Raw genomic sequence first — 28,000 nt, 5'->3', positions numbered from 1 at the left:
ATTTCAAACAGACTCAATGGCTATGCATATACTGAGGGCAGACAGACCTCTCCGATCCAATGAGGTCACATCTTGCAGGTCCAGGATGCTTAGCTTGAGAAGACCATATCCTCTCCTCTCCTCTCCTCTCCAAAGGCCCTTTATAGAAAGGACACAGAACCTTCTCTGAGAAGAAGGTTGGAATAGGACACAGAAATCACAAGATCAGAGATTCAGAGATGGAAGAGACCTTAGAGGTCATCGGGTTCAACCCTATCATCTTTTTTTTTTTAGTGAGGCAATTGGGGTTAAGTGACTTGCCCAGGGTCACACAGCTAGTAAGTGTCAAGTGTCTGAGGCCGGATTTGAACTCAGGTACTCCTGACTCCAGGGCCATTGCTCTATCCACTGCGCCACCTAGCTGCCCCTCAACCCTATCATCTTACAGCTGAAGAATCTGATCCTGACAGGTTAAGTGACTTGTCCAGAGTGATGAAGATGGTTACTGTCTGAGTAAGAATTTGGACTCAGGCCTTCCTAATTCCAAGTGCTCTATATTCATTATGCCACCTAACTGTCTCAAGTGATTTGCCCAAGGTCACATAACTAGTGAGTGGTAGACCTACGGCAACGGAATTGGAGTTAGGAGGACTGACATTCAAATCCTGCCAGATATTTACTAGATCTATTATCCTGGGCAAATCACTGAACTTCTCTGTTTTTTCATCTTCAAATAGACTCAGTGGCCTCTAAGGTGTCTTCCAGCTCTAAATTGATGGACCAATGATAGGATAAACTTGTACCCACTGAAGTCGGAGTCTCACAGGCTTATTCTAGCTTACATGTATCATTTGAAGGTCAACAAAGTGTTTTCTTCATAGCAACTCTGTCAGGTTGATAATGCAAATATTATGAGGAAGCTTTTACAAAGAACCAGACAGGCTAGTAATACCTAAAGCAGTAAGCCTCTATTTATTTAGTTTCCTTGTTCATTCATTCATTCATTCATTTTTGATGAGATTTGGGGGTGGGGGGGACAATGACAGTTAAGTGACTTTCCCAAGGTCACACAGCTAGTAAGTATCAAGTGTCTGAGGCCAGATTTGAACCCAGGTCCTCCTGAATCCAGGGCCAGTGGTTTATCCACTGTGCCACCTAGCTGCCTCTCATTCATTATTTTTAATAAACCTTTGACGCCATCAGTTTTGAGAATTCTTGGTGAGGAACTCCCTCAACCAAAGCAGTTTGGAACCTTCTCTGCAACTTATAGACTTAAGGAAGTGCCTAAGTCACTGAGAATTTAAAAATCCCTACCCAACATCACACAGGTAGTATGTGTCAGAGATAGGGCTGGAACCTAGGCCTTTCTGATCCCAAGGTCAGTTCTCTATGCACTAGGCCATATTGTATTTCAGGTCTTCATTATAATATGCTTAAGTAATATGAGGGAAGACTCAAGGTCTAAAATGAGACCTCCAAGGCCAAGGGCAATAGGAGTATGAGGGTGGGGGGTAGGCAGGGATAACTGAGGGAAGGAGGAGGGGACAGGCATAGGAAGGAGGATGGAATCAGATATTTGTTGATGGAGTTAAGTTCAGGTCATGTCCAGAAAAGTGTTGGGGTTCAACAGTGGTCCTTCAGAGTGACCATCCTCAGATTTAGCATCCCCTGGTCCTGGTAAGCTTTCTCCATCTCTTTTTTAATATAGTATTTTATTCTTTTCTATTTACATGTAGAGATAGTTTTCAACATTTGTTTCTCTAAGATTTCTAGTTTCAAATCTTTCTCTCTCCCTCCCCTCCCTCTCCCTTCCCCAAGGCAGCAAGCAATTTGATAGAGGTTAGCAATGTAATAGAGGTTTACATCTTTTGATATATGTCGAGATGCCTGGGTCCCTCTTCTCCTTCATAACAAGCCAGATCAAGTTTCTTCTACCAGTCATGGTCTTTCCATGGAGGTGTGGTACCAATCCATGTCCCCCTTCAACTCAGCCCCTCTCGGATGAAGAACTCAATAGGAATTAGTAAGTATCTGGTACAAGAATTCTTTTGTGTATCATGGATCACTTTGACAGTCCTATGAAGCCTGTAGGCCCCCTTTTTAGAGGAAAAAAAACTGTTTACAAATGAAAATATTACAAAGGAAATCAACTATATTGAAATATAGTTGTTAAAATCTACATGTTTAAAAATTCAGTCCAACCCCACAATTCTGTGTATCATAGACTGAAAGCAGGAAAGAACCTCAAAGAATGGCTAGTCCAAAGGTTTCATTTGCAGATGAGAAAACTGAAGTTTGGAGAGATGAATTCAATCGCCCAGGGTCACAAAGGCAGTAAGTACCAGAGGAAGAATTTGAATCTAGATCATCCGACTCCAGAATGAGCCTTCTTTCCACTACCATATATTTAGCCCCCAATTACTTTCCTATAATCTCTGCCCATTTTGCTTCAACCTTTCAGATGATAACCTTTCCTGGATTTGAAGACAGGGATGTCCTCTATTCATTGCCCCCCAGCTCCTACCTCCTTGTCTTGTCTTCTCTGGATTAAATCTCACCAGGTTTTTAAAAAAATAAAATAGAGCCCTTAGCTTTTCCTTCTATGGTGACAGAGTCTGTTGACCACTCCCCAGTCTAGTTGCCCTCCTCAGAATGTGCTTTTGATTATCAGTATGTCTCCAAAATTATGGTGCCCAGAACTGCTGCCATCTTCTATATGGGGTCTCACTCCTACAGATTATGGGAAGCCTTTCAGCATCCTTACGTGCTGTGAAACTCTTGGACCATAGCCTAAGATTGAATTCACTTTTTGCCTTCAATTCTTAAGATGCTCTAGGACACTTTACTCATGTTTGGTCATTTCACTTCTGGTTGTGTATCTTCCTTCCTCCAAGGGAGAATAGATAGCAAAGAGCTTGACCCACTAATTAGGAAAGTGGGACTCTCATTTTCAGGTTTGTTTGATCAGAATGACCTCAATTTAGACAATCCTGTCATATGGACCAGGAGAGTCTGAGGATACCTTGATCAGGTTAAAAATAGAGCCTGAGCGAGGAATGTAGAAGTCCTCTCTGACATCTCTCCACTGGCCAGTACCTGCTTCAGGGCTCCTTACGATGATTGCTTGGGGAAATATGTTTTATGAAATGAAAACTCCAAGGATGAGAGGTCAGGAGCTTAGAGCAAATTCATTTCAACAATATTTATTGGCTGGTTGCTTGGTTGGTAGCTGTCTTTCATTCTCATTAATAACCAAATGACTTCACTATGTTGGAGTCAAGGTACAATGTGTCTGATTGTGGGCAATCAGACCAATATGAGCTCTGAGGGCTTTACCATAGGTCGGGCACAAACAGTCCTCCACGAACATTTGAAGTGGAGATGTCTTAATATTCATTAAGTACTTACTGCATGTCAGGCACCATTCTAGGTCCTGGGTACAGAAAGAGAAACATCAAAAAGGCCCCTGTCTTCCAGGTGTTTACAATCTACTGTGTAAATAAAACACATCAACAGATCCATTTGTCCAGGATACTTTTTAAGGATGGGGAGAGAGCACAAATGACCAGCAGGCTTAGTAAGGGCTTCCTGTAGGAGGTGGCTGCATGGCAAACCTCAAAAGACGCAAAATCTCCAAATCTGAAAGCCAGAAGGGACCTCAGCAGTCATCCCCACTATTACATTCTAAGTTGGCACTCCCACTATAACATTCTAAGAAGTAGATGTGAGGATGGAGTGCACTCCAGGCACTGGGGACATCGAGATGGTGATGGAATGCCATGTTCAGGAAACAAGTTAGTTAAGTTTGGATGGCGACTCTAATGTCCTGAGGAAAATTATGGACAAGTAGGCAAGAAAGGTAGAGTAGAGATGAATTGGGAAGGAACTGGCATTCTTTGGGAGGCAAAATATGATATGCACATTAACAGGGCTCAGACCAAAACTAATAGGCACCATTTGTTGTTGTTTTTGTCATTGTTTATTTGTTTCTTTGTTCATTTATTTGTACTAGACCTGTGATTTCCTGAGTGTAGGAAACTTCTTATGAAGATACTTCCTCTACCAATACAAACAGGCATTTTCTCAATAATGAGTAGTCCTATGTGTATGGAATAATAACAACAATAATAGCAACTCATGTTTGTATAGGATTTTATGGTTTGCAGAGCAAGTGCTCCTGTGTAGAGAAGGGGCATCGCATCTCAAATAAGGAGGCCACGGTTAAAACGCCAGATCTGATACTTACTTGGGCAGTCATTTAAGTTCTTTGGCCTCAGTTTTCTCACCTGTCAAAAGAGAGGGTTGGATTAAAAGATCCCCAAGGTCCCTTTCAGCTCTAAAATCTATGCCCTTATTTTCTTGTCACTTTCACTCTGCCTCAGTTCTTCCATAATAAGGGAAAGAGGGGGATGACAAGGTCACTAAGGGCCTTTCATCTCTAAATCTAAGCCTGACCATATTTGTGGGAAGTGCTTTGCAAATCTATTCTAGTCTTATAGGTCAGGCCAGGGAAGGTCACAAAGGTCATTTCTTTCCCTAAGTCCTTACTAGTGTCTTAAAATTCTAAAAGCTGCTGAATATGTTTTCATTTTCTTGCCTGTAAAATAGAGATATAAGGACAGCCACTGTACCTGCCTCCCAGAGTCCAGAGGATTAGAGTCTTGGAGCCAGAAGGGATCTTAGTGGGCATCTAGTCCAGCCCCTTCATTTTAAAGATGAGGAGACTGAGGCACAGCAAGACAAAGTATGTTGCCCCAGGTCAAAGAGTTTTTATTTATCTAGATTGCATGCCACGTCTTCCTGACTCCAAGTTCCAGGCTCTATCCACTAAGTATCCGGGCAAATTCATTTGAGACCTCCCTGAATTTGCAAAGAATGTCACTGGGAATTCCTCTTCCAACAATCTCTGACTCCCTTTCCCAGCTCCTACCCCTTCTTGTGAAGTATAAGTTTCAGTCTAGAGTCTATCCCCTTGAATTCCCCACCACAAATACAGGGTCCCATACACAGGTGGAAAAGAGACATCCTAGACAGGAGCAAAGTCCTGATGCACCCATTACCTACCTCCCTAACCCCCAACCCCATTATACCACCCTGAACTTCAACCTGAGATCTTCCAGCTACTCCGGACTGTCCTCCTAGTTAGCATATGTGGCTCTTGGTTAGGGGAGACCAAGGTTGTGGAGTGTGGCTGCAGCAGCCCCCTCCCACTGCTGCCTCAGCACTTGGCAAGCACCCACCACTTCAGCAGAGACGTGATCCTGGCTGTCTGTGAGTGACATTCTGCCCGTGTGTAATTATTTTAATGGATGCTGCCCAACCTCTGTGAGCCCTGACTGGGAAGTGCTCCCAGGAGACGTTTTTTGTTCCTTCTATTTAGAAGGCATGGCAGAAAACCCTGCAAAAATCTTTATATGTAAGGTGCCCATCTCTTCTCTAAAACATAAACACCTTTAATTGCACATATATAACCTTTATCTCATTACTTGCTGCCTTGGGAGGGAGAAGGGAAGGGAGGGAAAGAAGGATAGAATTTGGAACTCAAAACTTTAAATAAAAATGGTTACTATCAAAACATAAATACCTTAACATTCTCTCATCCTCAAGATAATAGGATCATAGATTGAGATTTGGTGGGAACCTTACAGGCCATCCATTCCACACTTTTCACCCATTTTACAAATGAGGAAACTGAGGCCCAAAAGCTTTAAGATATTTACAAAAAGTCACACTGCTATAGAGCATTGTACACAGGATTTGAACGTAAGTCTTCCAGCCTCCAAGTCCAACACTCTACCATGCCATCCCTCCGAGAGATGAGATGTAATTACATTGTCTGCTTTTTCCTCAGCACTAGTTGAGTGCTTCCTTGTGCTACTCTTCCCAATAGGAAGAGAGGAAGAGAAGAAGGAAGGAAGGAAGGAAGGAAGGAAGGAAGGAAGGAAGGAAGGAAGGAAGGAAGGAAGGAAGGAAGGAAGGAAGGAAGAAAGAAAGAAAGAAAGAAAGAAAGAAAGAAAGAAAGAAAGAAAGAAAGAAAGAAAGAAAGAAAGAAAGAAAGAAAGAAAGAAAGAAAGAAAGAAAGAAAGAAAGAAAGAAAGAAAGAAAGAAAAAAGAAGGAGAGAGGGGAAAAGAAAGTTACCAGTGCATTTCAGATTGCCTTTGTCCAGTATGTTTCTAACCTATCCTATCAGCTCTTTATAGACTCCATTCCATCTAGACCAGAGCAGTCACTTCCCCATATTCAGCATCCCATTTCTCACCTCCTAAAGACCATCCCCCATTATTAGAATTCATTCGTTCATTCCATTTGTTCCAAAAACATTTTTAAGAACTTATCATGTACCATGCTTTAGAGACAAAGAAAAATTGAAGAGCCCTCCTGTCAGCATCGCCCGTGATGGTTGGCACACAATCAGCACATAATAAGCATCCACTGAATTGTATGTCACTGGCATCCAGGACCCCCTAAGCTACAAACCTCACCAGTCAACTAAGCTGTAGTTCAGCCCCGGTGAGGATGAGCAGAATGTTTTAGGAGCAGGGGTCCCTGGTGGCTTTCTCTGCAGTAGGGACTGATTTCTAGAATAGGCACTGATGATTTATCTATTATTTATGTTCTTCCTGTATCAGTGCAGCAGGATGTAGTGGCTAGAGAGTCAGCCTCAAAGCCAGGAAGATCCGGGTTCAAGTCTTATTTCTAGCTCATGACCCTGGGTAAGTCACTTTACCCCTCTCCCTTCCTCCCCCCAACCCTCCAAGACCATAGGTTACCAAGATGGTGCCAACTTGCATTGGTAAAGAGAATTTTCTCACCAGGGGCTTCCTTCCACCTGTAAAAGCCCAAGTCCAGCAGCTATTACTCTCCCTCTTCCCCCCAGTAGGACTTGTGGTAACTTACAGATTGAAAATATGAACAGAACAGGACACTTAAAAAATAGGACAAAGTCCAATGAACAGTAGTAGGGAAACTGTTATCACCTGGTGCTTTGGATGGGTGAACTGCTGCATATGAGCCCAAAAATTTGACAGTTCCTAACAGCAAAGGCCAAAAGAGGCAAAAGGAGAGATGCATCAGCTTCTAGAGTTGTCATCCTCTGGAGAAAAAAAGCATGCAAATGCTCCTTGAGAGATAAATTGTTTCCTAGGACTGAATTCTGGGAGAATTTATTCTGCAGCCCTTTATATCGGTGGTTTGGGATAATATAATGGACAGTAGCAATCCAAAGAAATATTTGTAGAGTGGAATGAGTAGAATGAATGAGTAGAATTTGTATAGTGAAATGAGCTTTGAACTGTAAGCCAAGAGATCCTGAGTTTAAGCCTTGATCCTTAGGAAAATCCTGGATGACTATAGATCATTCACTAGACCTCTCAGAGCCTCAGTTTCCCCGCTGGAAAACTATGGACAATAATACTCACAGTACCTCTCTCTAATGGTTATTGTGAGGAAAACACTGCCCATTTCAAATGATCTGAGCTTGTAATTATTGTGATCAGTCAGACCATCAACACAATCTAATAAAGGCTTACTCTATTCACAATGCATCCTGTACTGAGCATGGTGCTACCCGCTGAGGATACCAAGAAAGGCATAAATGATGGTGGACCTGGCTCTGAAGGCAGTGAATTGATATTCATACCCCACTGTTTCATGATCTTGAGCAGGCTTCTTAATCTCACTGGACCTCAGTTTTCTGATATGCAAAATGGAGGGTGTTGGGCAAGATGGCCTTGGACATCTCTTCCAATTTTTTTTCTATGGCCCTGTGCTGATTCTACTTCTAAATCTCTGAGCCCAGGCATCAGTGCCGGGAAAGGAGCTCCAAGGGCTATGGAGTGGAAGGCAATGGGATACAGTGGAGAGAGGGCTGAATTCGGTCTCAGAGAGCCTGGTTTCTGCCAGTTGTTTAATTATATGACCTTCAGAAAATAACTGCCCTTCTTGTTGACACACTTTGCCCATCTGTAAAAGGAAAGGATTTAACTGGATGATTGTAGAAGTCTCTCCCACCCCATAATATTCAGGGATTCTGGGTATTTTATGGGATTAAGGATTTACTTATTCATACTTCCTCCTTTTATTTGCTCCTTGTTCTCACACTTTCTCTTACCCATTTCTCCCAAATTCTCCTCTCTAGAATTCAACATATCCCTTGTAGGGCTGCCCAGAAGCATCAGGGGGTGGGGGAGAAGGGTCCCCATGCAAATGGGTGAGTTGGGATTTCCCAGAAAACCCAGGACTTTTTTTATAATTTGCAATTCTGATGCAAGCTTTGACAGCCTTTTTAAAAAGTCACTTAGATGATAAAGTATCATTCTGCATTTTCTATTTACTTTATGTGCTTGGGTGTATATAACATATATATATAGATAGATAGATATATACACATATATATATACATACATATATATATATGATACCCTGCTTTGCCAACTTTATCTTACAAATAAAAACCAACCAAAAGTCAGATCATACATAGTTGTTTGCATTTTATCTCCCTTGTTAGAATGTGAGCAGGGAACTGTCCCCACTCTTTTTTATTTCTGTGGCCATCACTTAGCACACTGCCTTATACATAATAAGTGCCTGCTTAATCAATATTTGTTTGTGTGTTTCACTCATTTTGTCCTTCCTTCATTTGTCAGAGGGAGAACCTGACCTAAGATTTCCCTGACTCCAAGGCTGCCTCACTATCCTCTAGCCCATAACTGCCACTAACTATTTATGTTTAAATTATTAATTCCAATGCATAATATATCATAATAATTCATCATTCCTTCCCACGGCATCTTCAACAGGATTGTCTGTTCATTCTTATTCACTTTCCCTCTTCTGCAGTTATATTCAATATTCATTCCTTTCTTCCTGATCTGCTTGTTGTTTTGTTTTGTGTTGTTTGGTAAAAGTCTCTTCAGATTTCCCTGTATCCCTCTGACCTTCTAGTTTATAGTTGCATTATCATTTGATTATGTTAATATACTGCCTTTCTTTGTTGGCCAATACCATCGTATTGTGTTGGTCATCTAGATCATTTCCAGTTGTTTGAGGAGATTATATATAATGTAGCATCTACACTCACCTAGAAAATCTGTTTGCATCCCTATCATGATTGAGTCAAAAGGATTCATTGGCTGAAGGCATCTCTCACACTATTTTCAGGGATTCCTTCGTCTTTTGTTATCCCTGTGTCTCAATGCCAGGCTGCCATGATGTCCCTTCACCTGGAATGCTCTCCCTTAGTTATTGTTTCTATCCAAATAATACAAATAGTAACAAACAATAGGATTTATATAGCACTTTAAGGTTTGCAAAGTGTTTGACAAATAACCTTTTATTCTCATGACCCTTAGAGGTAGGTACTTGAATTGTCCCCATTTTAACAATTTCAAAAACTGAGGCAGACAGAATTTAGGTCACTTGCCTAGAGTCAGAGTCTCAGCCATCTTTAAAAGTTCAACTTAAATCCCGCTTTCTCCTCAATGAAGCCCTTTCAGATGACTCCAAGTCCTTTTGCATCCAGCTTTCCTCTGTGGACTTAGCTTCATATATAATCTGTCTCACCAAATTCATCACTTCTGGTGAATCTGGTTTCATTGGTGCAGGTAGATCCACACAGAGTTCCCCCTGCTCCTGCATATGGGCCATTCCTCCACAGCTTATCATTGAAAGGTGAAGTCACTTGTCCAGGGTTACGCAACCAGTGTGTGCATCAGAGGCAGGATTCGAATATGAGACTTCCTGACTCTGAGGGCAGCTCTCTGTCCATTACACCAACTTGGCTCTCACTACCATGACTTATATTGAGTTTGCATCTTGTCTCCCTAGATAGACTGAAAGCTTCTTTGAGAACAGGAATCATGTTTTCTATCTCATTGTCCTTTCATAACATTCACAAAAGTATCAAATACCCAACAAATGTTATTTGGTCAATGGAAAGAGACAAGGATGGTATAGCTGGGATCTGTGAAGGTGCCACCTGCATGACAATTTTTTTGTTGTTTTCCCACCTCCCAGGTGATCCATTGGAACTCCCCAAAGAAACTCCGTGTGAAGAACAAACATGTCGAGTTCTTCCGAAACCTGTACCTGACATTTTTGGAGTATGATGGGAATCTGCTGAGGCGTGAGCTATTTGGCTGTCCCAGCGAGGCTGACGTCAACAGTGAAAATGTAAGTGGGGCTGGCAAAGGTCATTTTCCTTCCCAAGCACTTGATAAACCAATTTACAGCAAAAATTTATTCAGCTTGATGTTTAAGGAAAAAAGAAAGTACTTCCTAATTATTGCCTGTGTCCCAAACAAAGTAAAGGAAGCAGGCTTCTCTCTTATCAGAAGTCTTCAAGAAAATGTGAAATGACTCTTTGTCAGGTATGTGGAAGAGGGTCTAGTATGCATTGGAGCTGATGACTTCAGTGGTCTCTTCCAGCTCTGACATTCCCCAGTTCTAAGAAGTTGCAAAGAGACAGATTAGATATTAAATTTAAAAGAGCAATAGCAAAACTTCTCAATTTGCATCCCTTTCTTCTTTTTTTCCTCTTCTCAGAATTTTTAATTTCACTGATGTTCTTTTTTGCATATCTAACCCCTAAATATAGCATTCTAAACTGACCCTATAGAATACTTCCATTACCTCTCTCCAGAGGGTGGGGTTTATATTTGAGCCTCATGAAGTTCTCCTACTGCTTTGATCAGATTTCTGAGATCTTTCAAAATGGGTTTTCCTTAACTATTATTGTCATCATCACATAAATTGTTCTCCCTGTCCTGATCATTTTACTTAGTAGCAGTTCATAGAAGTCTTCCCTGAATCTTATTTATCTCTAATTTCTTATGTTACAATAATATTCCATTCATTCACATGACATCTTGTTCAGCCATTCCCCAACTAATGGGCACCTCTTTTGTTTCATGTTCTGCAAAAAGTGTTGCTATGCATATTATTGTTTATATGGGTCATTCCCTTCTGTCCTTGATACCCTTGATGCCCTTAAGATGTATGCCTTGGGGACAGCTAAGTGGCACAGTGGATAAAGCACCAGCCCTGGATTCAAGAGGACCTGAGTTAAAACCCAGCCTCAGACACTTGATACTTACTAGCTGTGTGACCCTGGGCAAGTCATTTAACCCCCATTGCCCTGCCCCCCCCAAAAAAAAAAAGATGTACACCTTAATTAATGTAACTGCAAATTCTTTTTTTTTAATTCATCTATCTACACATTAAAATCAGGTAGCAATTTTATTTTAATCTAGTTCAGGCTACACTCAGGAATGTTGTGGGCCACATGTGGTCCAGGTTTTTGACATCCCTAATCTAGACCAGCCCCTCCATTTGTCAGAGAGGGTAGCAAGAGATGAAAATGCCCCTCCTCAAGTCCCTCAGCTCTTAAGTGCTATCACACAGGGCATCACTGGGAAAGCAAAGAAATGGGAAATAGAGCAGTGACCCAGGAGAATTGTGTGAATACAACCAATCAATGAACACCGTGGCAAGGCATGGGCAACTAACGCCTGAACTCATTCAGTGCCTCTACCCAAGGCGGGTGTCTACTGTGGTGAGGGTGTACTAGTTCTGCCACATCCTCCCTCAGCCACCATAGCCTATCTGTCAGCACTGGCACCCAAGGGTGATTGGCTATGAAATTTCTCTAGGAGGCCGATGATGGAACAAGAGACAATTTCATTAAGTTGGCCCTTGCTAATGAGTGTGCAACCAGTGAGCCTCTCTCCCCTGATCCTGTGGTCATTCTTCAGGTTTTATGGAACACCTGTCCATTACAGGGATTGCCCAGTGATCCCTTCTTAGTGTCTGCCTTTCGGAATAATTTGGGGATAAGATCAAGTGTGAGTGCTTAAGTACCATTAGACCTCAGAACCTTTGAGATTCTTCAAAGCGCTTCAAGGTTTCGTGAAAACATTTTGTTCCTTTGATTTTGCTTAGTTCCCTCTCCCCAATCAGTGTTTATGATCATTGGCCAGCTCTGAGTGCCCGTTGGGCCATTTTTCAAACGCTAAGTGAAGACTGTTCAGCATGACTTTTTCTGCAGGAGAGCCTCAGATAAAAAGCCTGGTCACCTCAAGCCATTAGCTCACCTTTCATTTATATCAGCAAGTGACTGCAACCCATTTGGCATTCTGCAGAAGAGCAGGGCTCATTTCAGAAGCAGCACTGGCCTGAACAGGAATGCCAAAGCCTCGGACACTAATGCTGGGTCTTCTGCTTACCACCTCTGTGACAATGGTCCCATTACTTCCTCTTCACAGGCCTCAGTGTCTTTTTTGTAAAGCTGGGTTAAAAAGCCTAGTTTTCCCATATTTTACAAATGAAACAAACAAAACCTGGGCCCCAAAGAGTTGTTATGATTTTGCCAAAGTCACCCAAAGCCTAGAAGAAGGAGGATGGAATTTCCATCTAGAAGATCTAAGTTGAATCTCAGCTCAGCTTAGCTCTTTCATGCCAGTATTTCCTTGTACAAGTCACTCCAGTCCTCATGGCCAACAACATGAATTTACTTAACATCTCAGGGTATCATTGATTGGGTTCTGTGATCTAGAAGGCCCCTCCCTGTTCTAGATTTATAGAATTGGCCAAGCTGGACCATAGGACTGCATTTCCCAGGACGAGACTCTTGCCCCCCATCCCATCCAGCCTCCCATCTCCTCTCCCATGATGCATGTCTTTAGTATCTGCAGCACTAAAAACCTGGGAGGAAAAGATACAGTATGCACAGAGCCAATTGAGACATCTTCCCTACCTTACCTCCTGCTCACTCAGGTCTCAGACACATCACCTGATTAGTAGCAGGGCCAGAGATGGTGTTTGTAAAACATCACCTTCACGGGATAGTGTCTCCTCAGGAGGTGAGCCACCTGGTCCTTTGCAGGGTGTCAGGTGTCATCTGGCTGCACAAGCTGAGGGAAAAGGGCAGCATCTTGGAAGCAGCCCAACCCCGGATGCGCCCAGCTTGCGGGAAGAAGTCATTAGGCGGCGACAACTGCACAGATGGTGGCGATTGTCAGAGAAAGACAATTAGGGCCACAGCTTACAGGGCTCTGGAGGCAAAGTGGTGCATGTGCACGGCGGGGAGGGGCAGCTGCTCACGCAGCTCCTTCTTTCATGGACTTGGGAATGAAGGAAAATTACTGATGGTGGAGGTCCTTCATTAGTCCCATATTTCTTCCTTTTATTCCTAAATAGTGAATGGAAAAGTCCTTGGAGGGACTCAGGAGACCTAGATTCTTGTCCCAGTTTCAACACCAACTCATTCTGTGACCTTGAGAAAATCATCTCACCCCTCTGAGCCCTGATGTCCCCATCTGTAAAATGTGGGAACCTTCTGCTCATACATTTAGAATGGATAGCTAATGGGGTTAAGTGATTTGCCCAGGGTCACCCAGCTAGTAAGTGTCTGAGGCTGGATTTGAACTCAGGTCTTCCTAATTTCAGGCCTGGAGCTCTATCCATTCTGTCCAGCTACCCAGTAAATATGTAAAGCACTTTGCAAACCTTTCAATGCTACATTATTGCTTTTGTTGCTGTTGTTATAATTATTATTCCATCTCTAAATGTATGAGCAGAAGACTCCCACATTTTACAGATGGGGATATCAAGACTCAGAAGGGTGAGATGATTTTCTCAAGGTCAGAGAATGAGTTGGAGTTGAAACTGAGACAAGAATCTAGGTCTATATACATAGTATATGTAGACATGTATGTATTTATGTGTGTATACATGTGTATATATACAGAAATTAGATGGGTGGATAGATGGATGGAAGGATAGACAGACAGACAATCATCTACTCCCAGGTTTTTAGAGATCCCTGTCTTTTAAAGACATGCAACATGGGAAAGAAGATAGGAATCTAGGTGTGAGAAGAGAAAAGAGCCCAGTTCTGGTAATCCAGGTACTCAGGTTTAGCTCTGCCACTTGTGAGGCTCAAATGAGATAACGTATGCATATTTCGGTATAACACATATGCATATATGATTATATACATGTGTGTATATTTACACATATGTATCCGTGTGTGTGTATATAAACTCATATCTATCTCTATCTATCTCTTATATCTATCTCTATCTCTATATCTATCTCTATCTATCTCTATCTCTATCTATCTCTATCTCTATCTATCTCTATCTATATCTGTCTATATATAGATAGATATAGATATGATCTCACTTCACCCTCACAACAATCTCTTAGGGATGGGTGTTATACCCATTTATAGTTGAGGAAACTAAGTTAGATGATGGCTAAGTGACTTACTCTGGATCCCAGAGGTAGCAAGTACCTGACGCTGGACTTGAACTCATATCTTCCTGACTCCAAGCCCAGCCCTTTCCTTATCCGCGGAGCCACTCCCAAATTTGGAATTCTGCATGTTTATGCATATGGTTCAGTAAGGGACCCTCCTGGACTTTTCATTTCTTTGTGATCCCCAGAAGCAGTACAGATGGAGGAATTTGTGCTTCCTCTTCCTTCTACTACTGGAGTCTTAAGGGCAGGCAGGAACTAGGAAGTATGTGGGGGGGGGTGCAGGGGGGGTCTGGATCAGATGGCTTCTGCCATTCTTTGATCTCCTTTCATCAAGCAGTGTGCCGATCCTAGTCAGGTTGAATGTGTAGTTGTTGGTTTTGAGTTTTGTTTTTTTTTTTAAAGACAGCAAATTTTCATCAAAACCAAAATGCGTGACTGATCCAATAATAATCCCCGATTTCTGATTTGTAGTTCAGTTTTCATTAACGATTCTTTCCAGAAATTTCACTGAAGGGAGCTATCTGTGGAGGCAGTTGAAGATCCATCAACGGTGTGTTTAGAAGATGTCCCATTTGCTACAGCTTCTCTTGTCCCTGGTAGATTTCCTGCCAATTAAGAGACTCATAGTGTGATAGAAAGTGGTCTTTTGCCAAAAACTGGGTCATATGAAATTGGGCTTTTAGCTTATGAAACTGACATGCTTAACTTTTGGGCAAAGAGCAAAGATTGAAAAGCCTCTTCTCAGCATCAGGGTCTTCAGAGACATACCCAGGCATTAGCTCTGGGGGTTCAAAAGCAGAGGGCCTCATTGAAGCAATAGCCCAAAATGGCCTTCTGGTCCCCACATTTGAGGCAGGATTTGAGTAAGTTTGAGACTCTCTGGGTCAGGGTAACAACGATGGTCATTGAATAATAGAGAGCCAAAAGGGAATGTAGAGCTTCTCAAACCCAACTCCCTCATTTTTATAGATGAGGAAAGTAAGGGCCAGAGAAGGAACATCATATACCCAAGGTTGCCCAGCTAGTAACAGAACCCGAATTTAACCCCAGTCCTCTCAGTTCAGTAACCTTGAGCTCATGACACATGAGGATTGGATAACAGACCTGCAGATGTTTAGCTTGAAGATGAGAAGATACATAAAGCAAGTCATGACAGCTGCCTCCTTGGTGAAGAATTGAGTGAGTTTATGCAACCCCAGAAAGCAGAATCAGGAACAATAGGAAGTGTTCTAGAGATAGATATTGGTTTGGTGTCCAGAAAATGTTTCCTAACAATGTTGTTATTGTTCAGTCATTCTGACTCTTTGTGAACTATTTGGGGTTTTCTTGGCAAAGATATTGGAGTGGTTTGTCATCTCCCTCTCCAGCTCATTTTACAGAAATTGAGACATACAGGGTTAAGTGACTTGCCCAGGGTCACACAGTTAGTAAGTGTCCAAGGTCAGATTGGAACTCAGGAAGAAGAGTCTTCCTGACTTCAGGCCCTGGGTTCTGTGCACTATGGTGTCACCCAGCTCCCCTCCTAACAGTGAGTGCAAACCAAAAGTGGAATGGACTGACATTCGGACTGGTTACCCTCTGAGCACCTTCCAACCCTTTCATTCTGCGATGCTGAGCTTGGGTATCTCTCCCTATGTGCTCTTCCTCAGTGTCCCCATCCATCCCACAACTTCAACCATGACCCCTCTGCAAGATACTCTGAAATCTCCAACTCTAAGTCCACTCCTGGGTTCTGTATGTTTTTTCCTTTTTTGCACAGGTGGAGGACTGTTAGGGAACTAGACTGATGCTGCTTGGTTTTTGAACTGTGCTTTTCCACTACGGTCATTTTTTTTTACTCTTTCTTGAAAGAGATGGCTCCCTGGGTGGGAGAATGTGTGTGTGGGTGTGGGTGTGTGAGAGAGAGAGAGAGAGAGAGAGAGAGAGAGAGAGAGAGAGAGAGAGAGAGAGAGAGAGAGAGGTATATTGGAAAATCAAGGTGATACCAAAGCAAAAGATGACCAAATGAATTATAAAAAAAGATGTCACCTTGGGCAAGTCGCTTAACCCCAATTGCCTTAAACATCTGGGGCCATCTCTAGTCATCCTGATCTCTATCTTGCCACTGGACCCAGATGGCTCGAGACGAGAGAGTGGGGCTGGTGACCTCGCACAGCCCTCCCTCACTTAAATCCAATTCAGTGCAAGTCATGACATCACCCCGATGTCATGGTCCTCTTTGAGTATGAAGGACAAAACAGCCACCACAATATCAGCTCAGCAGCGAGATTGATTGGCTTTCATGCTGTCTTTGGTTCCCCATGACCTATTGCTGACTCCCGCAGTCAGAGTGGGAGGGGGCTTCTCCAACTATCTAACAGCCCCTAGACCTGAGCCAGAATCCCATTACAATACAATCCAGGCTCAGGCTAGACTTCTGGTCAGGAGGGATCCATTGCTTCCCAAGGCAGCCTGATCTCTTGGATGATTTAAAACTGCTAGAACACTCTTCCTTATTTTAAACTTGAATTTACCTCCCTTCAAGCCACCTCGGTCCTCCTGGGAGCTCCTAGTTCTAACCTCTGACACCAGATCGAATGAGTCAAATCCCTCATCTATATGACAACTTTGACAAATGCTTGGGGATGGGGAGGGGATATAAAGTCCCTCCTCAATCTTTTCTTCTGCCTGTAAAAAAAATCCCCAGCTTTGGGCAGCTAGGTGGCGCAGTAGATAGAGCACTGGCCCTGGATTCAGGAGGACCTGAGTTCAAATCCGGCCTCAGACACATAACAGTTACTAGCTGTGTGACCCTGGGCAAGTCACTTAACGCCAATTGCCTCACCAAAAATAAATAAATAAATCCCCAGTTCATTAAATACAGCAATCTGAAAGGAACCTCTGAGGTCATCTAGTCCAGTCTCCTTATTTTCTTTATTTAAGTTTTTTGTAATTTTTATTTGTAATTTTTAAAATTTTTGCATCCCACTTATTTTCCAGGAAGGGAAACTAAGGCCTGTGAAAGTGAAGTGACATAGAATCAGAGGGTCATAGATCCTGAGGCAGAAAAGACCTTAGAAGTCACCCAATACAATGTCATCATTGTACAAATGAAAAAACCGAGGCCAAAGGAAGTTAAGTGACTTGCCCAAGGTCACCTTTCATTGATCCCATTATGGCCTTGGGCCCATCTGACTATCCTCCAGACTTCTCAAGTGTGTCAGTGGCCTCCCTAAACCATAGCCCCAAGAGGAAATAGGATAGGGCAGCCAGATAGGGCGGTGGATAGAGCACCGGCCCTGGATTCAGGAGGACCTGAGTTCAAATCTGGCCTCAGACACTTGACACTTACTAGCTGTGTGACCCTGGGCAAGTCACTTAACCCTCATTGCCCTGCAAAAAAGAGAGAGAGACAGAGATAGTAAATAAGATATCCTAGATGTGGTCTGAACAGTGCAGAGCACCAGAGGACCTTGGACTCCCTGGTCCTGGGTCCTCTGCTCTTAATCCAGTGGCATGAACATTCTTGTTCTCCATAGGGTGATGCCTGTACTTGACTAAAATCTTAGGTCTCTTTCAAGGGACCTGACTAGCCACACCTCCCCCATCTTCCATCTGTGAAGCCGATTTGTTGAAGCCAAGTGGAAGACTTGATGTTTATCCCTATTAAACTGAGTCTCATTAGCTTCAGCTGGATGTGCTAGCCTGTCGGAGTCTTTTTGATCCTAACTCTGTGATCTAATGTGTGAGCTATCCTTCCAACATTTGTGCCATTCAGTTTCACTGACTGTAGTAGATGGTGGGTAGCTTGTTCTCTCCTTTGCAGTGTAGAGGACTTAGTTGGCTGGCTTCAGCTCCAGGCTCTGTGACCCACTATCCCTGGGCAAGTCTCCTGACCTTTATGAATTTCAATTTATTACCCTATAAAATAACAGGCTGGGACCACATGGTCTCTAAAATCCCTATGCCCTGGCACCTCTGTGTCCCATTGGAGTTCAGAAGCCATTATCATGCGGCCCTGTCATTTCCTTAGACCCCAAGAATTTGGGCTCTTTGCCCGGGCTCTGTTATGAAGAAATGTTCCAAGTTGTCATTCCTCTTCTCTGCTGAGATAACTGGGCAGCCGCATCCCCCCTACATTAGACCCATTGAAAGGAAAAGACAAAAACAGCAACCATGGTTCAATTAGAAGTTAAAAATAAGACACATATAAACTGATTCTCTAAACCTTCCATTGTGCCGCTTGGCAAGACACTGCGAGGAACAGATGGCGCTGTGGAAACAGCTGGATCCCAGAGTAACACCATAGAAAAACCTGAATTCATTAAAATTCTTGGGTGAGAGCAATATGTCAGCAGCTATTTGTGCACTTTGCATCCACCCAGGTCATGGGAAAGAGAGCTCCTCATGTCTTCATACGTACTTACCATGGCTTGGTTTAAATACGACAGGAAAGAGAGCGTAGATCCTCAACAGTCACTCACCTTGGTGAATAACAGTTTGTGCCAATGGAGAGGGAAAGATAGAGAAGGAAGGAAGGCAGGAAAGAGAGAATGGAAGAGAAGGGAGGGAAGGGAAGAAGAGAAGGGGAGGGAAAGTAGGAGACAGACAGACAGACAGACAGACAGACAGACAGACAGGAAGGCAGATGGACAGGATATGGAAATGAGAGAAGAGAGAAGGGAAAGGAAAATGGAAAGAGAGAGAAGGAGGGAGAGAAAGGGGGAAAGGAAAGACAAAGGGGAGAGAGGGAGGGGAAGGGAAGGAGAGAAGAGAGAAGGGGAAGGAAAGTGGGAGGGAGAGGATGAAAGAAGGAAAGAGAAACAGAAAAGGATGAAGAGATAGGAAAGAAGTCAGAGAATGATAGAATTTTAGAGTTGGGAGGTAGCTCAGCACCATCTGGACTCACCCACAGCCCACTCTAACAAGTGGTCACCTAGCCTCTGCTAGTGTGATAGGTATTCCAGGCTTTCTCATTCTATACCTCCATTGGTGGGGAAGGGTACCTGAATCCAGGTCTCCTCCATGTCATTGTATTCGGGGTGTTTTCATTTCAGGCGAATGTAAGCTCCCTGAAGACAAGGACTGGTTTTCCTTTTTTGTCCCTGTATCCCCAGTGCCTTACAAACATTAGTTTTTTCCCCATGGGATTTGTGATTTCATTGGTATAGAGAACTCCCAGTGGGGAAGCCCCCTTCACTTGTGCAGGTCATTGTTGTTGTTTGTCCTTCATTCTCAAAGAGGACGATGACATCAGGGTGATAGCATAACTTGCACCATATTGGATTTAACTGAGGGAGGGCTATACAAGGTCACCAGCCTTACTCTCTCTTCCAGAGCCATCTGGTTCCAGTGGCAAGATATATCAGGACAACTGGAGATGGCTCCAGATGTTTAAGGCAAGTGGGGTTAAGTGACTTGTCCAGGGTCACACAACTTAAGTATCTGAGGTCAGATCTGAACTCAGGTCCTCTTGACTGCAAGGCCAGCTCTCTACCCACTGCCCCACGCAGCTGCCCCTATGCAGGTGTGCACCGACTCTCTAACTTAAAAAGCTTCGAGCACTGCTTGGTACACTGTCCCTGAGCTCAGAATCACACAACTAGCCTAAATTAGAGAGTCAGGACTAGAACAAGACTAGTCTTCTTGCCTCTAAGGTCTCTATTCTTTAGTCTCTTGTGCTGTTCAAGGGAGTCCTTCAATAAATATTTACTGAATTCTTGAATTTCTCCATTCAATTCAAAAGGCATGCATAACAGCACAACTGCATCTGCCTGTGCAAGGCTTATTTTCTCTGGTGGGGGAGAGGAAGCCTGCTCCAAAGAGATTATAGAATGTGGTGGATCATAGAATCCCATTGGAAAGGGAAAGTGTTTTCTCCAAAAGTGAAACCCCATAGAAATGTAAGGCATTGGCATCATACCCACTAACATTCTGAGCCTGGATACCACAGGGCAAAGAAAGAGGAGGAATGCAGCCCCAGGGCATGCCTCACTTCAGAGGCTATGGATGGCTTGATTATGCAAAGCCCGAGATTCCCTGGTTCCTGAAATGGAGAGCCAGAAAAACATGACTGAGCAAGTTAGTAGAGGAAAGGGAGACCATTTATCTTGTGCTGCTCGTCCTCAAATGCCTCAAAACTTTCAGGACAAGACTGTGAAGATCCCACTCCCCAGCCTTCATGTATCTAGTTTTTCACTCACTCATTCATTCATTCATCAATCACTCACTCAACAAAGATTCACTAAGTGCTTAAGATGTGTTGTGGACTGTGCTGGGGATGGGGGTGGTGGTTCTTCTTCCTTATGCTGCAGTGGTAACGAATGAGCAAGACTTCCTGTAACAGGTTGCATCTGGGCTGAGCTATGAGGGAAGGTGAGAGGGTGTGCATTTCAGGTAGGAGAGACAGCTTGGGGACACTCACAGAGGTGACAAGTACAGCTCAGAATCCAGGGAACTGCATGTCACTAGACTGGACTCAGAGTAATTCTACCTTACTAGGACCTAAGAGGATAAAGGGACTTTGGAGGTCAAGCTCAACCTTCCTTGTAAAAATGACTTGTCCAGGGTCACACAATTGGCAAGTATTTGAGACAGTATTTGAACTCAAGTCTTCCCTATTTCAAGCCCAGTGCCGTGTATCCAGCATGTCATGCAGCCTCGGTTGGTATTTATTCTCTACCTACAGTCTTTCAAAAAACCAGGGTCATTTCCATGGCAAAAGGAGCCATGGGGGCTAAGATTTTAATGGTAGAGGGAGATAAAAGGATCAACAAGAAGCAATCTCTACTTTCAGGAAACTTACAGAATAGTAGAGGTGTTAGGTATGTATTTCTTTCATATGCTTATACAGCACATAGTAGGTGCTCAACAAATAGTTGTTGTTTTGTCAGTTAGTCATATCTAGTCATGTCTGACTCTTCATGACCCCATTTTTTTTTTTGGTGAGGCAATTGGGGTTAAGTGACTTGCCCAGGGTCACACAGCTAGTAAGTGTGTAAAGTGTCTGAGGCCAGATTTGAACTCAGGTCCTCCTGAATCCAGGGCCGGTACTCTATCCACTGTGCCACCTAGCTGCCCCTCATGACCCCATTTTGAGGTTTCTTTGACAAAACAGCTTGTCATTTCCTTCTCCAAATATTTGCCCATTGAATAATTGAATGCCTCTATGTACTTAATTATATACATGTTGTCTCCCCCATTAAAATGTAAGCTTCTTGAGGACAGGCATAGTTTTTGCCTTTTCGTTGTATCCCCAGCACTTAGCACAAGGCCTGGAAAATGGTAAGTGCTTAATAAATGTTTGTTGATTGACAGACCGTGAACAGTCTTCATTCAGCCACTGAACAAACCATCCAGGGCACTCAGAGCTGACCGATGATGCCAAACACTGATTGAAATCCAAAGAACAAAATGTTTTCATGAAACCTCTAAGTGCTTTGCAGGCCCTGAAAGGTCTGGAGGGTTAATGACACTTGGGCACTCCTGCCCTCCCTCATCCCCACAATGAACTGGAACTGCAAGGCACTTTATAATGACAGCAGAAACGGGAGAGAGTGAATCGCTGGTGACACGCTCACTGGCTCTGCTTCTGACCAGCTTGGTCACCTCTATCTGTTTATTTCACGGTTTCAGTATGAGCCTCTTAAGAAAAAGAATCATTTTTACCTTTCTCTGAATTCCCAGCATTTAATGCTTGACACATGGTGAGTGATTAATAGAGACTTTTTCGGATTGATTTAATGAATGGATGAATGAATTGGGGCAAGTTACTTGAACTTTGGAGCCTCAGTTTCTTCTTTTATTAAAAAAAAGGGGGGCAGCTAGGTGGTGCAGTAGATAAAGTGCCGGCCCTGGATTCAGGAGGACCTGAGTCCAAATCCAGCCTCAGACCCTTGACACTTACTAGCTGTGTGATCCTGGGCAAGTCACTTAACCCCAATTACCTCACCAAAAACAACAACAACAAAAGGACATTGGACAAGGTAACCTCAAAGGCCCCTTCAAGATGTAAATAGATGATCCTAATACAAATCTGGGTGCCTAGGTGGTTCAGTGGGTAGAGCACTGGGCCTGGAGTGAGGAAGACTCCCCTTCCTAAGTTCAGCTATGGCCTCAGATACTTACTGCCTGTGTGACCCTGGGCAAGTCACTTCACCCTGTCTGCCTCCATTTCCTCATCTGTAAAATCAGCTGGAGAAGGAAAGAGCAAACCATTCAAGTATCTCTGCCAAGAAAACTCCAAATGGGGTCACAAAGCATTGCACACCACTGAAAAGTGACTAAACAACAATACAAATTAGAGTGTAACAAGTGCAAAGGGAAGAATATAAGGTATCATGAAATCACATGAAGAAGCAAAAACTCTAGCTGAAGGAAATCAGGAAAGACTTCATGAAGCTGAGCCTTGAGTCTTTATAGATTGAAAGCTAGAAGGGACCTTAACAATCCTCGATGTTCACCTGCTCATTTTATATATTTAAACAGAGGCCCCAAGGGGTCCACTGACTTGCCCAGGGTCATACAGCTGAAGCCAGACTTGATCCCAGAACTTCCTGACTCCATGTCTAGAAGACTAACTGTCATCTGATAGGGAGGAGAAAATCAGCCCTTTGGTGTTAAGATGCACCAAATGCTCTGAGGCCCATCGCAAAGCCCAGGGTAAATCTAGGCCAAGCTCTTTAAGATGAGGAGGGAATGAAAACAAACTGCTTAGAAGGCCATTTCCCCCTGAGTTGAAATCTCCTTGGGCCACAGCTGGCTGCCCAAAGAAGTAATTTAGCAAATGCATTGGATCTCAGGAGAAATCCGTCTTTTGTTTTTGTCACTTGTGCATCATGTGCCCTCAGCTCGCTGCTGTCCCTGAGTCATGTAGCGTTCAGAAACGGTTAATGGAAGCACTCACCTCAGGCCCCCGGGGTCTTCCGAGAGAAATGGCTGGGACCCAGGGAGAAAAGGACAGAGCTTTGAAGAGAGCTTCTTGAGATCACATTGGCCAAATGACCTGGAATAGGCATCCTCAGATGTCTGCTAGCCCAGGTAGAAGGGCATGCTTTTCATCCTAGCCCTGAGACTGGAGAACTTGTGGGGATAATGGGAGAGGGCGTAAGCTATAAAAATAATACTATTTCACATTTCTAGTGGACTTTAAGGTTGACCAAATGCCACATGTACAATTCTCAGAGCAGGAAGAGCCCTTTGATGATCTCTCTCCAGCACCTTCATTTCACAAATGCTGGTATGGAGAACCCAAATGTTAATCCACCTGATCCTCACAAAAGTAAATTGGGGGGGGGGGTGGGATTAGGGCAGCTAGGGCGCACAGTGGATAAAGAACCGGCCCTGAATTCAGGAGAACCTGAGTTCAAATCCAGCCTCAGACATTTGACACTTATTAGCTATGTGACCCTGGCAAGTCACTTAACCCTCATTGCCACACAAGAAAAAAAAACGTGAACTGGGTTTAGGGTGAGAATTCTGGTTACAAGTCGACACCTCCCCCAGTTACTTAGCTTGGTAACCTCGAGCAAATCACTTGATCTCCCCTTGCCTCAGGTTCTTCCTCGGTAAAATGAGAGGGTTGAACTAGATGTTGTCTAAAATTCCTTCTAGCTTCTAAATCAGTGATCCTATACCTTGTGAAGTCAGTACTATTTTCATCCCCATTTTAAAGAAGAGAAAACTGAGGCTGGGTGAGATTGTTATTTCCTCAGTATATTTCTGATTTAGAATTCAAAGGCTAGCCTTCCTTAATCCAAGTCAAGCATTCTTCTTGCCTCTCTAATGAAGCAGCCATTAGACACGTTCGAACAATAGGCAGAGTTTAGAATCCCAGGAATTAATTGTTGAGTGTCGACTCTTCTGCTTCCTACTTGTGTGACCTAGGTAAGTCAATTAACCCCTCTTGTCCCCCGTTCAGTCCACAGTAAAATGAAGTGGTTGGTCTAATTGGCCTCTGAAATCCCTTCCAGCTCTCAATTTGTGATCCTGTGGGCCAATGGAATGGCAACTGGATATCTTAGCCTTTTCTTGGTTATGTAAAAGTCTCTTTTGAATGGAAATCCTGATGAGAGAAAACGTAATGCTGTCTTTGAATCCCCAGGCTCATCATTTTACTGAATCTTCTAATACCTCTTGTTTTCCTCACTCCTCCATGTGTTCAAAGTTACTAAGGTTCTTCTCTACATAAAGCACCATGTTGGGGGAGGGGGGGCTGAATTTCAAAAATGAAATAATTCTGTTCAGAAGATCTTACATCCTGTGTGACTTTGAACAGGGCAATTCTGGGGCTCAGTTTCCTCCTCTATAAAAGTGAAGGATTTGGATAAACTGACCTCTGGGGTGTCTTCCACCTCTAAGTCTGTGATAATACTATTCAACTACTACTAACCAAGCGGCAGCCACAGGCCCAGAAACCAAACACAGAACAAAAAAATGATCTCCGTTCTCAGGGAGTTTCGAATTCTCCTGGGACAGAATGTAGCATTTAGATGAATAGAAAGGTAAGTGCAAGATAACTGATCACTAGCAATGAGGGAAAATAGGAACAGGCTCCCATTAGATGCAGCAGCTGAGTTGAATCTTAAGGAAAACTAAGGCTTCTAAGAGGTGAGGGACAAAGGAGGATTCTCTAGGCAAAGCAGAGAAGCTGGACAAAGTGCAGAAACAAGAGGGTTCGGGGAATAGCAGAGTCCAGCTTGACCAGGAAGTAGAGAACATGAAGGAGGAGGAAGTAAAATCAGTCCAGAGCAGATCCAGACCAGAGGGTTTTGTTGGTTTCTATTGTTTAATCCAGGGGCAGCTCATTGGATGGAGCACTGGGTCTGGAGTCAGGAAGACCTGTGTTAAAATCCAGCCTCAGACATTTACCAGCTGTGTGACCTTGGCAAAGTGACTTCACCCTGTTTGCTTCTGTTAAATGAGCTGGAGAAGGGAATGGCAACCCTCTCCAATATCTTTGCAAAAAAAAAATGGGGTTACAGAGAGTCAGACATGACTGTAACAACCAAAAAACAACAAAATTGTTTAATCCTCCCTTTTCCCCAAGAAAGAAGCCACATAAACGCCTTGACTTGTAATAAATTAGTATAATCTTTCAAAACAAATCCATGCATTGTCTTTGTCTGAAAATGTAAGTCTCCAGTGCTGGTGAAGATTTAATGAAGATTTAAAAAGAAAGAGGAAAAAAATCAGTTCTTTGCACCAGAGTGATACATTGACCATATATGTCTGCCTAGGCGGTTTTCTATATTCATAGTCTCCCACCTCTTAGGAGATCCATTTCCTTAATTCTTCTTTGGGACTTCTTTGTGTAATGATAATTGCACAATACTCAGTTTCTTTTTTCACTCTTTCCATTTTTATAATTTTGTTTTTAAAATTTACATTTTGGTAGTCACCATGTGTGTTGTTTTGCTGGTTTTGCTCCAACTAAAAGGTTTTTTGGTTTTTGTTTTGTTTGTTTTTTAGTGAGGCAATTGGGGTTAAGTGACTTGCCCAAGATCACACAGCTAGTTAAGTGTCAAGTGTCTGAGGTCAGATTTGAACTCAGCTCCTCCTGAATCCAGGGCCAGTGCTCTATCCACTATGCTACCTAGCTGCCCCTTGGTGTTTTTTTTTGGGGGGGGGGTTAATGACAGATTGAGGTATTTTCTCCCAGGAACAACTGGGACCTATCAGTGGTTCTTGGGCAGGAGAAGGAGATGATTAGACTCTACAATATAAACATTTGAGATAATATTTGTGTGTGTGTGTGTGTGTGTGTGTGTTTAACTGCTTAACACTGTACCTGGTACATAATAGATGCTGTATAAATACTTCCTCCCTTTCTTTTCCCTTTTCTCTTTGCCTTTATCTTATAATAGGGATAGTTTCAGTTTTGTACTTGTATCCCTAGAATTCAGCTCAATAACTGGTGCCCGTCACATAGCAGTTGCTTAACATAGGCTTATTGACTGTGTTGAAAGTTATGTTGACTCAGTATCTCATTGTTCCTGGCCCTGTTTATCAATCAGTGTTGGGGGAGGCTCTGGTGGAGAAGGAGACACCAAGTCTGAAGCGTTTTGTATTCCCTGCTCTTTGTCACGTGCCCCTACCTGCAAATCGTCATGTTCTTGCTACCTTGGGGAGGAGTCGAGATACAAGGGGCCAACATCTTCTGCTAGGCTGATCCCATCTGAGTTGTCTTAGTTACCTATAAAAGCTTTCCCCTCACTGAAGACATGGTTGATCTTCAGTGACCAGCTAATCAACTTGTTACTGCCTTGATAAACTTATAATACAATCCTTTTAATTCTCTTTTTCCTGAGTCTTGCCTCATTAACCAGGGTGAAAGTCCAACTAAAGACTTTTTTTTCCTTTCAGTGATTGATGGAATGACAGGTGCTTAACGCTTGATTGGTGCCTCTCCCAGTAAGACTGGCTGTTTCTTGAGGGCAGGGGTTGTTTTGCTTTTGTAATCCCAGCCTCTAGTACAGCTCTTGGAATATGGTAGACACCAAGCAAATGCTTGGGGCTGGATTGACTGACTTGATTTTTAGGAAGATTAATTTAGTTACTAGATAGAGACTGAATTAGAGAGGGAAGATTGGAGGCAGAGAGGCCACCTCAGATTCCCAGGATGCTGTCCCGGCAGTGATGACAGTGAAGGTGGGAAGGAATGACAAAGTCTCTTATCTGAAGAAGCTACAAGTCTAGGAGGGGAGACAGGATGTGTGTACATCGAAATATGATACATCTTAAAACACGACGAGTTCAATGGGGGAGATAGAAGCGCACGAGACATACAAGAAAGGGGAGTTCTCTTTTACCTAAGAGGCTTCCAGAAGAAAGTGATACCCAAAATGGGCATTAATCCAAGCTTCTAGTAGTCGCCCCCCCCATCCCCATCCAAGCTCAGAAAGACTCCTTTCCCTAAGTAGGTCTACACTATGCCTTCATGCTCACATACAAACACGCGGGCCTCTTTTCATCCTTTTCCCATGGAAAAAAAAATCTCTGTGCCAGCATGCTTCCCCAACACAACAGAAAAAGCTTGTTCTTTTGCAAGGAATCTTGCAGATGTTTAATCTGTAACATGGTACATAATTGCTTCTGCTCTTTTGCATGGGGGAGGGGAGGGGGAGATACGCAGGCGAAGGAAGGAAGATAATCTAAATTGGCTATTTCCTCTTGGGAGAGGAGATTATGGTGCCCAGACAACCCATTTTGATTTCCTTGGGGAGATTTGGGAAAGGTTTGGAGGCTCAGGCTCCCCTGTAGGCCAAGGAACCAGCCTCAGAGCTTGAAAATATACAGTCCCCAAATGCCCTCTTCTCTCTTTGCACCAAAAGAGATTCTTGAATTATGTGCCACTTTCCCAGGCGGGGAGTCTTCTGGAACTTGTGGGGTGAAAAGCTCAGTGTCTATCACCTTCTTTTTGGCCCAAGTCCAAGAAAGTTGCACAGAATCCATCTTTTTCAACCTGAAGTCTTGCCCCAGTTCCTCAGGATCATTGGATGGTAGATGTGGAGGTGGGAGTGACCTCAGGGGACCATCTAATCAAACACCCTTGTTTTATAGAGGAGGGAAATGAGATGCAGAAAAACTAGAAGACCTGCCAAGGGACATAGGTGGTCATCATCAGGGCTGGGGTTACACCCTGAATCCTGTGACTTCACTGCCTGTGCTTGATTGGTTGGTTGAAAATTGGTCCCCACAGTTGGTTGATCATTTGGTTTTGTGTTTGTTCTTTACTGAATTTCAGTATTATAGGTCATAGTGTTAGAGCTGGAATGAACCTTA

At 43.3% G+C, this 28,000-nt stretch overlaps 1 protein-coding gene across 2 annotated transcripts in view; it reads left to right on the top strand.

Annotated features, from left to right (window-relative positions):
• The window catches only part of LARGE1 (LARGE xylosyl- and glucuronyltransferase 1), a 578,937-nt gene that overhangs the window by 511,948 nt on the left and 38,989 nt on the right, over nt 1-28,000 (top strand). For both annotated transcript variants that reach the window (XM_043967031.1, XM_043967032.1), the window contains exon 10: nt 9,995-10,150. In XM_043967031.1, coding sequence (XP_043822966.1) covers nt 9,995-10,150 — 156 coding nt within the window. The remainder of the gene's footprint in view (nt 1-9,994; nt 10,151-28,000) is intronic.

This window comes from Dromiciops gliroides, chromosome 5 (assembly GCF_019393635.1).
Source record: "Dromiciops gliroides isolate mDroGli1 chromosome 5, mDroGli1.pri, whole genome shotgun sequence".
Classification (NCBI taxonomy): domain Eukaryota; kingdom Metazoa; phylum Chordata; class Mammalia; order Microbiotheria; family Microbiotheriidae; genus Dromiciops; species Dromiciops gliroides.
This window is presented reverse-complemented; position numbering and strand designations above follow the sequence as displayed.